General features: G+C 37.1%; 2 protein-coding genes across 4 annotated transcripts in view; one reads left to right on the top strand and one right to left on the bottom strand.

Annotated features, from left to right (window-relative positions):
* Nucleotides 1–7,247, top strand: part of SKP2 (S-phase kinase associated protein 2) — a 32,763-nt gene extending 25,516 nt beyond the window's left edge. For both annotated transcript variants that reach the window (XM_082620681.1, XM_082620680.1), the window contains one exon: nucleotides 5,323–7,247. In XM_082620681.1, the coding sequence (XP_082476807.1) occupies nucleotides 5,323–5,536 (214 nt within the window). In that variant the 3' untranslated portion in view covers nucleotides 5,537–7,247. The remainder of the gene's footprint in view (nucleotides 1–5,322) is intronic.
* A 4,239-nt stretch (nucleotides 7,248–11,486) lies between these two features.
* The window catches only part of NADK2 (NAD kinase 2, mitochondrial), a 47,685-nt gene continuing 44,340 nt past the window's right edge, over nucleotides 11,487–14,831 (bottom strand). For both annotated transcript variants that reach the window (XM_082623792.1, XM_082623791.1), the window contains one exon: nucleotides 11,487–14,522. In XM_082623792.1, the coding sequence (XP_082479918.1) occupies nucleotides 14,384–14,522 (139 nt within the window). In that variant the 3' untranslated portion in view covers nucleotides 11,487–14,383. The remainder of the gene's footprint in view (nucleotides 14,523–14,831) is intronic.

Raw genomic sequence — 14,831 nt, 5'->3', positions numbered from 1 at the left:
GCTTAGAGGAAAAATTCTGTAATCTTCTAGTGGCATCTGTCCTGGTTGGTCAAGGAATGGAAAAAATAAACAATTTAAGTAGTAAGTATTGTAAGAGTGATGCTGTCTTTGAAAAGGGGAGAGATTGAGATCCAGAAGAGTAAAGTAACTTACCCAAAGCTGAGTAGTGAGTTACTGGCTGAGCTGGGTCTGCATTCCAGATCTCCTGGACACGTGCAAAGTAGTCTGTATCTAAGCTGGTAGCTGTTACAGGGATTAATTTTGTACCTGCTCAGCAACTTCCACAACATCAAGGCAGTGCAAACAAAAACAGAATCGGTCCATCTTCCTTTTAAGAAGCACTATACCCAAGTCATCCTGGAAATAACATCATCTCTATAGTTCTAAGAAGTTTTCCTATATTTCAAAGGGCTGGAAAATTCTTCCCTGGTTCAGATATAAATGTATAGCAGTTTTATTAAAAACCTCAAGAAGTCAGTATCTTTGGATTTGGCCTGGTGCCCTTCTTTCTCATTCCAACCAGTATGCCCTGAATTAGGCTGCTGACCTCATTTAAACTCACTATCCATATGAAGGTAATCAAGCTTCTGGTTCCTACCAAAGAAAGGTAGTGAATTTGAACACAGAATTTATGTAGTCCTCAAATTACTGGTTTGGATCTTGTAAGTTAGTTTCAAGAATTAATGAATATAGCAGCACTGTTTACAGTAGCCAAGACATGGAAGCAACTTAAATGTCCATCAACAGATGAATGGATAAAGAAGATGTGATATATATATATATATATATATATATATATATATATATATATACACACACACACACACACATATACATACAATGGAACATTAATCAGCCATAAAAATGAATGAAATAATGCCATTTGCAGCAACATGGATAGACCTAAAGATTATCATACTAAGTAAAGTAAATGAGACAGAAAAAGGAAAATATCATGTGATATCACTTATATGTGGAATCTAAAAAAATGATACAAGTGAACTTATCTACAGAGCAGAAATAGACTCACAGACATTGAAAACAAATTTATGGTTATCAAAGGGGAAAGGACAGCAGGGGGGAGAGATAAATTAGGAGTTTGGGATTAACAGATACACACCACTATATGTAAAATAGATAAACAACAAGGACCTATATTCAGTATCTTGTAATATAGCACAGGGAACTATATTCAATATCTTGTAATACCCTATAATGGAAAAGAGTCTGAAAAAGAATATATGTATACATATATGTAACTAAGTCACTTTGCTCTACACCAATACAACATTGTAAATCAACTATACTTCAATTTTTAAAAAATAATTTTTTTTTAAAAAGGAATTAATGAATAAATCAGATACTTCAGCTACATAGAGTTAACTAGTAGAATTAGGGAATCTGGTAATTACATTTTTTAATAAATCACTGTAATTAATCTTGGGGCTCAGGGTCTGAGTGGGTATCTCATTTGGGAAAGCACTGCCTAAAAGGAATGCTAGTATTTAGTTTCAGGGCTCTCAGATGTTGGGGTCTCAATTCATATGCATGGAACTCTTACTAATATCTCCTGCCAGGCTTCCCTGGTGGCGCAGTGGTTGAGAGTTCGCCTGCCGATGCAGGGGACACGGGTTCGTGCCCCGGTCCGGGAGGATCCCACATGCCTCGGAGCGGCTGGGCCCGTGAGCCATGGCCGCTGAGCCTGCGCGTCCGGAGCCTGTGCTCTACAATGGGAGAGGCCACAACAGTGAGAGGCCCGCGTACCGCAAAAAAAAAAAAAAAAAAATCTCCTGCCACTTGAATTTTCTAGCATCCAGAGCTCCTAGGAGCCTGCAGTGTCCACCCAAAAAGGTTTCTCTGTCAGCCATTCTTTCCCGTCCTTGCCATCTAGGCTTCAGCTTCATTGTCTGTGCAGCACCCTGGAGTGCAGTGATCATTCTTCTTTGGTTGCTTTTCTCAAGAGAATCTATCCACGTGTCTTACTTTTGTTCTTTCTCTCCAGAGAGAAAGAAGCTAAGCAGAGAATACCCAAATGCTTTCTCTTGAGCAGAGGCTAAGGGGAGGCTGTGAGCCTTCACATATTTTTAGCCAGTGGGATGATAATGCTTGCATAGTAATATCTGCAGCAGTGTGAATTGATGGTTCAGAGCATGGGCCTGAAGTCACAGACCTAGGTGTGAACCCTCACAGCATTGTTGTAACTGATTTGTCTAAATATTGTCTCGAAATAAGGGAAACGGGCATCAGGAGTTTAGTGACAAGCCAGACCACCAGAATAGAGTGAGAACAGACAGAAGAAAGATGCTGTCCTTGAACTTTAAGGTAAAAGAGTATGTTTCTTAAGACATTACGTAGATAGTATACTGGTTTACCTTGTGAATCCATTAAGATGAGTTTGCTAGTACCCTATCCTTAAAAGTTTCTCCAGATAAAATGTCTTGCCCTCCAATTTCAGTCATTCTGGCGGCTGATGTCTGTGAAATGCATAGTAAGAATTCTAGGATCCTCAACAATAATTTCCAGAAAGTCATTTGTGCTAAAGAATTTTCATTTCTTATCTCAGAAGTGGGAAAATAAAATTTGAGTGTGTTTCTTCTGTAATGATAATGCTTTAAAATACTTGGGAAACTGTAGGGTTTTTGTCTGCAGGATATACCCTCATTGTATTTATTCCCTTACTCCTTAATTGGTCTGTTTTCCTTATATCCAAAAGTCCTAATTATTCTGTATTTCTCATTCAAGTAAGAAATCCAAGCTGTAGATAGTAAAGTGATTTGAGATTAGGAGAGACTAAATAATAACTCCTGTAGGAGAATTTGTAGTTGAGGAATTTAAGATTTGATAAGGAAAATGGGATTATGTAGATGAGGTAAGCAGTGAACCTGTGAAAGGGTTTATAAATACCTTTTGTTTACTAACTAGAGACACTTTAAGACATCAGTGTCATTTTATACATCTTAAGTCAGAAATTATGGCTCTTAAACTATTCATACCTATTTACTCTCCCTTCGTTGGCTTTTCAGTCTCTTACCTTGTAGTTTCAAAGAGATACTTGCATATGTGTTCTGCTGTGTTGTAGGTGATACACATACAAGAGGATTGTTGTTGTTTTTTGTTTTTTTGTTCTCCTTAAAATTTTAGAGACTTTCTGGTTTTTCAACTTGGGAATGATCATTCGTCCACCATCCCATCTTACACCACTCACTTCTTACTCACATGTAAACACCTGAGTGTCAAAGTGTCTGGTGTAATTTCCTTCCTCACCAAGCTCTTTTGAAGTGCTGTTGCAAGAACATTTCCTCTTCTATCATCTGCCATCCCTCCTCACTCCCACCTATAGTTTCTTCTTTTAAATACTATCCACTGCAGAATGTCTTACAATTTGGCTAATCTGGAGATCGCAGAAACCAAATTCTCATGGCTATGACAAAGTTCTCATGCTCAGTTTTCACATAAGAGGGATTTAAGTTTGGGACAGGATTGCTATCATCTTCAGTGATAATAAGTATAAACACCTATGTATACTGACCTTTCTTTACACTCCTGTTTCTTTTTTTTCTTTTTTTTTTTTAAGTAAGTTTATTTATTTTATTTTTGGCTGTGTTGGGTCTTCATTGCTGCGCGCGGGTTTTCTCTAGTTGCAGCGAGCGGGCGCTACTCTTCGTTGCAGTGCACGGGCTACTCATTGCGGTGGCTTCTCTTGTTGCAGAGCACGGGCTCTAGGCGCACAGGCTTCAGTAGTTGTGGCATGCGGGCTCAGTAGTTGTGGTGCACGGGCTTAGTTGCTCCGCGGCATGTGGGATCTTCCCGGACCAGAGCTTGAACCCGCGTCCCCTGCCTTGGCAGGCGGATTCCTAACCACTGTGCCGCCAGGGAAGCCCCGTGCATTCCTGTCTCTGTTCCAGAGATTAGCTTACTTTACGAACAACAGTTTGTTCTTGCTGACTTTCTTTTCGGTCTGTTGTGACCTCTGGATCTTACCGCCCCCTTAGGAACACCGAGCATATTTATTTTACTTGGATAGTACTTTTATTTTCTAAATTACCCTTCCTCTTGTTTTCAGCTAATGTATGTAAACACCTATGGGGTTTAAAACACTTTCTTGAATGTAGAATAAATACGCTTAGAGCGGGAAGAGTGGGAGAGCAGGTTTAGCAATGAAGGGCCCAAGGCCAACAGAGTGGTTTGAGTTCTGTAAACATGAGGGAGGTATCAAAGATTTTTGAGCATGGGAAGGACATAGTCTGAGCTAGGCTTTACGAAGATGCCTTGGTCATTGGTGTATACACTAAGCTGACAGGAAGAAAGATTGGAGGCAAGGTGACAATTATTATCAGCAAGGTTTATTTTTTTAAGTAATTGTTGGCAATATGAAAATATAAAGGATGCTTCTAATTCTAGGTGATGGATATGCTCATCGATCTGCAGTGGGATTTTGTTGAAACTCCAAACTAAATATTCCCTTTCCTGAGACTTTGTACTGTGTGTCCCAACCTGGAGCACATACAGATCAGAGAGATGAATTTCTAAGCACACAGACCTGGGTTAAAAAAAAAAAAAGAATCATTACCAAAGAGTATTTACTTTGGGAAAACAGGCTCCCTTTTTTGTGGAACAGAATTTCACTCTTGACCGAGTTGTGTTTCACTTAATGTGAAATACCTTGGAAGAGGACTGTGATACATGTGACAGAAAAAAAAAGTGGTACTATGTAGAGAAGTAAGATGTCTATTGTCTCTATCTGCACCCAACACATAACCTTAAAATACCGTCATGAAGTCACTGTTAGGTTTCATCACATGTAATGGACTTGTTGAGTATTAACCATTATTTAGAAGTTATCGGCTCTGCTCACATCTCCCTTTGAGAGGACGAGCCTAGTTCAAGTAAAGGTCAAGTCCATATCCTTAAGTTGCATGTAGCCTTTGGTGACTCCGTCTGATGCCACAGTAAAACATTTACTTTTACCACCACTAGCTTGCTGGCTTCTCCTCACAACACGGTGACACTTTTCAGTCTAAACCAAGAATGGAGAAAGGAAGAAAATATGGTTGGACTTTAAATAAACCTTGGAGTTTTCCAGTTATTAGAAATTCAACAAAATGCACTTGTGTGTTTCCTTACGCTGTGTTGCCCAAGCTATGGGCTGTGCTTTGTGGTTTGATTCACCTTTACAATTTTCTCAAATAACTGATCGCAAATTATGTCTTCAGTTTGCATTTTATAAAATATAATACAAATTGTAAAAAGTGGGTCATGTTACTCTAGGGGAACAGTTACCATAGATACTGCTGCTCTGAAAGTCTCTCTCTTCCTTTCCAGTGAACTCGGAGAAATTCCCACACTAAAAACACTACAAGTCTTTGGAATCGTGCCAGACAGTACCCTTCAACTATTAAAGGAAGCCCTTCCTCATCTACAAATTAATTGTTCCCCTTTTACCACCATCGCCAGGCCAACCACTGGCAACAAAAAGAACCAGGAGATATGGGGCATCAGATGCCGACTGACACTGCAGAAGCCCAGTTGTCTATGAAGTATCTATTGCAGGATGGTGTCTCCTCTTTTCTTTGAACAGGGAAAGTAGGCAGGAAGCCCAATTGTGGAGAGCTCAGCTATTTTTTTATTCTTGGTTTTCTCTTGCCTTCATTCTACAAGTATATTAGAGAACCGTTGGAGAGAGAAAACTATGAAGTGTTGCTTTTGAAAAATGACTATGAAAGCTTTTATCACTGCTATATCCTTAAGAGCCTAAGCTGTATGCCTTTTGAAATTTTAGGAGAGTGAGTCTATAATGTCAAGTTACCTTAAAGAGCAAAATTTGAGCCACCTCTTCCAAGTGCCCTTCTTATTAAATCTACTTAGAATCAAGCTTAAAAATCACCACCAGCAAATCATTTTTATAGTCTATATGGCAACTGGACTTTCTTCTATTTAATTTCTCAGTACTGCTTTATAAGATGTAGGTTGCAAAAAATAATAAGCTATTTGTACTGTAGGCTGAACAGAATGAGAATCATAGATTTGCGGCAGTCTGCTGAGGATAGAAAGAAAAATACACATTTCAACTTTGCCTTTAGATTTGCAATTAGGTATATGGAAACAAATAGCCCCAGGGCATTCACCTTAAAACCTAAATAAAAAAACAACCGGCCAACCAGAGGTATAGAATTGGTTAGAATTTACAGGCTCAAGAGGCAATTTTCTATGACAGGTTAACCTGGGGGATCCTCTGATGCACATTAATGAAGTCTCCTTTTTGTACTGTGTTCCCAGCATTCTAAATTAGCTGAGGAAATTTAATTGTGGACTTCTGACTTGATGATCAAATTATGTTAACATAGGTTCTTTAGCTTTTAAAGTGACTTGCTTTGTTTTAGAAAGGTGGTAGGAACCAGTCAGTCTCTAATTCTTAAAATGGTTGGAATGCTGAACTGAGGTTACCTGTTGTTTTCCTTTATCACTGAGGTTCTTGAAGTTATTTTTATATTACTCTGGAATCAAGTATTTTAAATTATCCTTTTCTGTTTAAAATGGCCTCCCGCAATGATTGAAACAACTCATTTTATAAGGTTACTGGACCTAGAATTCCCTAAGAAGAACCGCATGTTCGTTTCAATCAGAAATACACAGCAGAACCACGTGTATGTTCCACGCAGTTTCAGAGCAGTTAGCACAGCTGGCACCTGCATAAAAGTTAAGGCTCAGGTGTTGAACCTTTTGATGGCATCAATGGTTTTTTTTTAATGATACATGGAAGCAAAAGGATTAAATTCTACTTTACTTTGAAAAACACAAAACACTAATTTCTTATTTAAATTGATGACCTCCCCATATGTTCAAAATGGAACAAAAAGCCCAAACTCATCACTTCTATTAACATTGCTTTTTCTAAATCAGATTTTTCAAATGTTAGAAACAATGGTATGAAGTGCCCTTATCTGCTCAGACCTAAGGAAGAACATTTTAAAGTAGTGTTACACAGGAAATGATTAGGTTTCAATTCCATAGTAGTTAAAAAGTGCTAAATACTACTTGAAATTATTGTTTACAGATTAGTGACAAGGGCTGGAGGTAGGATCCGGTTGGCCTCTGACTCCCGGATGCCCTCAAACATACAGTACTTCCAAACTCAAGTCCAGCCGTAAGCTACTTTGCTAACATGTCAGAGTAATCTGTATTTTTTTTATGGGATTTCTACTTTTATAGACTTGTTTTAAAATAAAACACATTTTTATAAAAATGAATACTTCAGCTAAGTTGTATTCCTTTTTTCTCTCTCTTTCTTAAGTACTCTGGTTAAAATGAACATTTGGTATGGTGTGGGATTTGTCTCAGCCCTCTGAATAAGGCACTTTAAAACAAGCCCTAGGGCTTCCCTGGTGGCGCAGTGGTTAAGAATCTGCCTGCCAATGCAGGGGACACAGGTTCAAGCCCTGGTCTGGGAAGATCCCACATGCCACGGAGCAACTAAGCCCGTGCGCCACAACTACTGAGCCTGCGCTCTAGAGCCCGCGAGCGCGCACACCTAGAGCTCATGCTCCGCAACAAACGAAGGCACCGAGATGAGAAGGCTGCGCTCCGCAACGAAGAGCAGCCCCCGCTCACCGCAACCAGAGAAAGCCCGCGCACAGCAAAGACACAACACAGCCAAAAAACTAAAAACAAACCAAAAAAGTTCCATTTTTTTAAAATGAAAAAACAAGCCCTAATATGGTCCCTTTTGGCCCCACCTACTTCATGTGTTGTCAAATTAAAATGTTTATAATTCTTTGACAAGGGGCTGAATATACAGGCTTGTTACGGTTAAAGTGCCTCTCAAAGTATTAACATGTTTATAAAACATTTGAGATTTAAGTGATAATTATGACAAGTACTATAAATAAAAGTCAGCTAGCAGCACTTTTTAAATACAGACTTGATCAGCTTATACTGTATATTTTGCTCTCATTAGGAAACTATTTGAATAGTTCACCCTATACCCAGAGATCTAGGAATTAATTCCTTTTGAACTCGTCCATTCAAATGGTAGAACGGTGATTCTTCCTAATTATTACCCAGTTTTGCTTCTTTTTTGATATTATCAGTACTATGTTTCCTTTTTTGTTTTTAATTATAAAAAATGTCAAATGCAAAAGGTAGAGAAGATGATGAACCTCATTATCCACTTTCAAAAGTCATTAACTCATGGCCAATCTCATTTCATCCATCATCTCATCCATCTATTTCCCCCACCCCACACGTACCACACACAGGCTCACAGATTATTTTGATGCAAAACCCGGAACTCTGACTTCATAACTAGTTCAGTATCTACCTCTAAAAGATATCCTCCTGAATTAATTCTGAAACATTAAATATCAAGATGGTGTTGAAAGTTCCCTAGCTGTTGGAAGTGTTTTCTTACATGGGTTTGTCTTGATCAGGCTCCAAACATGGTTCATACATTGCATTTGGTTGACACTGACATTTCCTTAAGTCTCTTAATCTTAGAGTTCCCCTTCTTTATTATCTTTACAATTTATTTATTGAAGAAACTAGGTCATTTGTCCAGTGTTCCACATTCTGGATTTTGCAGATGTGATCAATCCCTGGAATAATGTTTAACAGGTTAATCTGTCCCCTATTTCCATAAACTGGTAGTTAGATCTAGCAGCAAAAAGCTCCTAACCAAGAGTGATTTTGCTACCCGAGAGACATCTGGTAACGTCTGAGAACAGTTTTGGTTGTCACAAGTAGAGAGGCGCTACTGGCATCTAGCAGTTGTATACCAAGGATGCTGCTAACCATCCTACAATATCTAGGACAGCTCCCACAATAAAGAATTATCTGATCCAAAACCTCAAGTGTCAGTGTTGAGAGACCCTGATCTAGAGGCTTTGCCTATCAATGTTTTTTGTTTTAGCAAGGAGATACTTGATAGGTAGTATTAGTCTTCCTTCAAGAGGCACATAACATCTGGCTGTCATTCTTTTTATGATATCAACATCTGCCTATGGCCCTTGATGTTTCTCCTATACCCTAGCCGCAAGTTCCCAAGATACTATGTAAAGTCTGGCCAAATGCAAAATTTTTATTTCTGGGTAACGTGACTTATGTCCCTTCTACATGGTGAACTCAATTACAATCCAACATTGACTAACAATGTACAATGTAGAGGACGGGGGAGGTACAGAACATGAGGAAAGGCACTAAGTAGTCCAGGAAAACTAGAAAGAAACACCTTTCCACTGGATACCCTAACCTTGGAATAAACAAAAAGGCAACCTCCTCTCTCCCATCCCCACCTGGCCAAATGTCCCAGGAATTCAAAAAGCTCTCTTCACCAAGAGGTTAGCTCCTTACAATACAGGTTGAAGCCCTAAAGCCTATACTAAACTTATTATATGGATTTCTTTAATATTTATTTATTTTTACTTTTTAGTGAATCTAAATATCAAAATGCTGATATTTTGGTATTCCTTAAGCCAAATATCAAAATATCTACCATGCACATTTGAGCATTAAGATCACTATATTTTAAGGTCTTCAGATGGCAGGGGCTGTGATTGATGAGAGACAATAAGGCAGGCTTTTTCCATAGCCATACATTTTAAAATGAGTAGGCACACTGGAATGTATCATCCCAACCATTACCATGCATTTATATTGTCTTTTAAACAAAAACTGGCCATAGTCATTTACATTGGCTTTTTAAAAATTTTATTTTTTATACAGCAGGTTCTTATTGGTTATCTATTTTATACATATTGGTGTATATTACATTGGCTTTTAAAATGCGTTTTTACTCAAAACTATTTACTCATGTAAAGGGGATAATCCACAACCCATTTAAAAGACTAATGGAAACACTTAAAAAGATTAATATTGGGCTGGCCAAAAGGTTTGGTTTTTTCCATAAGGTGGCTCTAGTATCACTTAGTTGTCTTTAACATCATTTGAAACAATTTTGTTAAGATTGTATGCAAGCTGTCATATTACTGTGCATTTAAAAAAGACATCAAAATTGGTGAATTTTTGTGTAGCCATTTTTATATTGAAGATGGAAGAAAAAAGCAGTATTTTCATCATATTAGGCTTTATTATTTCAAGAAAGGTAAAAACGCAACTGAAACTCAAAAAAAAACATTTGCACAGTGTATGGAGAAGGTGCTGTGACATCGAATGTGTCAAAAGTGTTTTGCGAAGTTTCGTGCTGGAGATTTCTCACTGGACGATGCTCCATGGTCGGGTAGACCAAGACCAGTTGAAGGTGACAGCGATCAAATCGAGACATTAATTGAAAACAATGAATACGACGCGAGAGATAGCTGACATACTCAAAATATCCAAATCAAGTGTTGAAAATCATTTGCACCAGCTTTGTTATGTGCATTGCTTTGAAGTTTGGGTTCCACATAAGTGAAAAAAAACCTTCTAGACCCTATTTCCACATGCAATTCTCTACAGAAATGTAATGAAAACATTCCGTTTTTAAAACAAATTGTGACCTGTGATGAAAAGCGGATACTGTACAATAATATGGAATGGAAGAGATCGGGGGGAAACGAACCACCGGCAACCACACCAAAGGCCGGTCTTCATCCAAAGGTGATGTGTAAATGGTGGGATTAGAAGGGAGTCCTCTATGATGACCTCCTTCCAGAAAACCAAATGATTAATTTCAACAAGTACTGCTCCCAATTAGACCAACTGAAAGCAGCACTCGAAAAGCATCCAGAAGTAGTCAAAAGAAAATGCATAATCTTCCATCAGAATAACACAAGACTGCATGTCTCTTTGATGACCACGTAAAAACCGTTACAGCTTAGCTGGGAAGTTCTGATTCACCTGCTGTATTCACCAGACATTGCATCTTCAGATTTCCATTTATTTCAGTCTTTACAAAATTCTCTTAATGGAAAAAAATTTCCATTCCTGGAAGACTGTAAAAGGCACCTGGAACAGTTCTTTGCTCAAAAAGATAAAAAGTTTGGGGAAGATAGAATTATGAAGTTGCCTGAAAATGGCAGAAGGTAGTGGAACAAAAGGATGAATACCTTGTTCAATAAAGTTCTTGGTGAAAATGAAAAATGTGTCTTTCATTCAAGCTCTCTTCAATCGTTTAAAGAAAATAAGTGTAGGGAAGAAAAAAGTTGCAGTTGGGAGAGACACATTTTAAAAAATGGTTTGAGGGCTTCCCTGGTGGTGCAGCAGTTAAGAATCCGCCTGCCAATGCAGGGGACACAGGTTCAAGCCCTGGTCCGGGAAGATCCCACATGCCGTGGAGCAGCTAAGCCCATGCGCCACAACTACTGAGCCTGCGCTCTAGAGCCCGCGAGCCACAACTACTGAAGCCCGCGCACCTAGAGCCCGTGCTCCACAACAAGAGAAGCCACCGCAATGAGAAGCCCGCACACTGCAACGAAGAGGAGTCCCCCCTCGCTGCGACTAGAGAAAGCCCACGCGCAGCAACGAAGACCCAACGCAGCCAAAAATATTTTTTTAATTAATTAAATATATTTTTTTAAAAAACGGTTTGTAAAAACCTGTTTCTCAAATACTGTCCTACTTACTTCAACTATCCATACATCACCCCCCAACACACACACAGAGACTCCCTAAGAATGTTGTTTCAGCAGAGTAAAACCATTATTTATTATCATAATAGGCAATTTCTTCTCTAGCTATGCCAGTTTTCAAGTATTCATTGGGAGAAGGTACGAATCAGAACTCATAATCCCTACTCCCAGTGAACTCACAATCTACTGGTATAAAAAGCTGTGTACTGTTCAGATAGATCTCTTCAACAATCTTTTCAGGATCCGAAGTTTTGAAAAAATTTTTTAACTGTTGATGTTTGATTTTTTTAAAACGGGAGAATATAATCCATGCCTTTGCTATCCTATAAAATATTCAAATTAACACTTAAAACATTCTTTTCTATTTTTTCCTTTTAGCTCCTCCTTGGTTAGTCAGTAATTTTCCAAAAATTTTATCATAAAATAAAGCCCATGACACTTAAAAAAAATACTCTTTATACCTTCATGTAGAAATCTTATATAAGCCTTCTTATTGACTTACAGTACACTTATCCTTCATGGTTATTTTTAATGTTAACAAGAATAAACTACATTTGAAATAAACAATTCCTCTTTCTAGTTCAGCAGTTCATGTAATATGATTTGATTTACTAGGGCCATGAATATAAATACATATGGAGCATCAAAAATATTAACTCAAAATTATCTGAAGAGTCTACATTTACCAGGAAGCACTGTGTCACATTAGCAGTGAATGAAGTCAAAGCGCACAGAGTAATACATAGCAGCGGGGAATAAACTCTTGAAACATAACATTTTGGGGAAATCTGGTTTTCAAATAATGACCCATAAGAGCTAAAGAAATGAACTAAAAAAGAAAAGATAACAATGGTTTAATTTTATTCACATGTAGTTGCCATGAAAAGGTTAACTCATTCATAAAAACATTTTTGCTATTCAAACATCCTTTGCCTCTCATCATCTCTTACAAATAAATCCCCACCACAGAGCAGAAGTGTTAGAAGTTATACCACAAATGGAGCACATTAAGTATTTTTAAAACCTTTAAAATATGGCTTATGAACAATTTTACACAGCAGGTTACCTATTAATATGTTACATATTAAACAGATCTCTGGTACCATTTTAGACAATCAGATTTCCTTGATATTAAAGATGGAGTTGGCATTTTTGTCAAAAAGGTATTTTAAACCTGTTAGGGAGTTTCTATAGTGTGGAATTTCACTTCTTTCTAAAGTGGCATCTTAAGTATATCATTTTTAAATCAAACAAGAAATTAGATCTATCTCTGGGAAAACACCAATTTTTATTGTATGCATCACGTAAACTCCTTGCTATTAGTGTCTATGCAGATACTCTTAACTAAGGAAAAAAAAACAGATTCTTGTTCTGGATATACAACAAAACCTAGATTATCTTTGTATAGTAACATTTATATAAAAATTTTGACAAGAACCTGATAAATGTTGCCAGAACTAAGAGCACTCGATTTGATTATAATACATCCTAGCTTTCACAGAATTTACTTCTGAGCTCACTAGACTCAAGTTCTATACGATAGAGTCTGTTTACTTTACCAATGTATATCTAGCACCTGACACAGTACATGGCACTGAGTGGGTATTCAATAAATATTTCAGTGATTGAAGAAAAGCTTTTAACAGCAAGTGAAAAAAAAATACAACTTTGAATAACTGGAATGAGAATACCAATTGTCTCATGATGCAGCAAGAGGTACTTTCTGTGATAATTCTAGGATTACTTATAAGTAGATCAGGAATTAGGTAAAGAAACTGTCATAACGGGAAAAAAAGAAAAGCCATAACATTTTACCCTCCAAAGCTAATGTGTAAAACTTGGAATATGAGTTAGGTGAAAACTACCATGATAATAAGTAAGGCAATTCCAAAACTAAAGTGTTTTGCATATTTATTAAATAATCCATTTTCTTTCTGACAATACTCCTACACTAGATGAAAATATTTTTTAAAGGTTTTACCAAACTCCTAAGAGAATATGTCTAATTAGCTCATCCTTTTAGTCTCTGAATCCATGTTAGATAGTTGTAAATAAGGAAGAACTTTATTAGACACTCAAATCATTAAAAAAAAAATTACCTAAGATCTAAAATAGTTATTGGATAATTAATACATTTGAAACGGTGTCATGATTTTGTCCAGATATATTTCACCCAGCATTGTCAAAATTAACCTGACAGTCAATTAAATGAAAACATCTATAAATAATTTCAAAAATGATTGAATTTTTTAAATCAATAGTCATAACAATATCACTGTGTTCTGAAATTAGAAAACTCTTAGCATATAAAAAACACATGTACCTACTTCAATTAGGTCAATGTCAGGATTTATCAAAATTCTCCATCATCAAATCTTAAAAAATCTTGAATTTTAGGTACTACAGAAAAATACTAATCAAATGAGATGTGTTTGGTCTGACCAATTCCACAAAGTTAGGAGGAAAAGGAAGGAAAAAAAGCTTGTACAGTTAAATTTCAAATCTTAAACATTTAATCTTTTACTGGCGCCTACCTCTCTAAATTTAAAGATAGCACTCTTGGAAACCAACTGTAAGCAATATAGAAATTTCACTGGTATGAATTCTAATTAATTTAGTCCATCCATTTTCTTACACAGTGAATATCTTTTCCATCAGAATCCAACAGAAGAATAATACAAATCTCACTTTCTTGATCACCTTTGAGCCCAAGGCCAACCAGTCTCAACAATAACCAAAAAATGTAGCCTTATGACCGGCAGTCTGTTTCCACAGTAAAACTATTTTTTCCAGTAATCAAAATTGCCATCTGAGGAAATCCTTCACTGTTCTAGAAGGACAGTTCGAAGCTCATCTTCTTTATTGATCAACATTGAAGCAATCGCTCCGTCATTAAACTCAAAGGAAGTTCCTCCATCTACAACCATGCAGGCATCCCAACAACGAGAACGAACACAAACCCTAAGCAGAAAGAAACATCTCATTAAATATTAACACTTTTCTTAATCCTAAATTACAGTTTCTTTAAAACACTTCATTTTCATCTAAATTGGCAGATAGATCATTTGGCCTTGATTTTAAAAATCAAGTTGCTCTTTGGTATAAGAGAATTAGTCACTATGTGAATACATGGGTACATTATCAAAAAAATCTCAAAACTTAAATGTTCAGGAGAGCTCCATTCACCCAAACATTTATCAGTGAACAAGTTCTGATGGAATTCATAGGCTTTTGAATATTGAGTTATTACCATTACAAGTGTTTTAAGGA

This window comes from Mesoplodon mirus, assembly GCF_964341445.2.
Source record: "Mesoplodon mirus genome assembly, chromosome: 5".
Taxonomy (NCBI): Eukaryota; Metazoa; Chordata; class Mammalia; order Artiodactyla; family Ziphiidae; genus Mesoplodon; species Mesoplodon mirus.
Note: the sequence above shows the minus strand (reverse complement) of the source record. Positions and strands in the feature narration are given on the sequence as shown.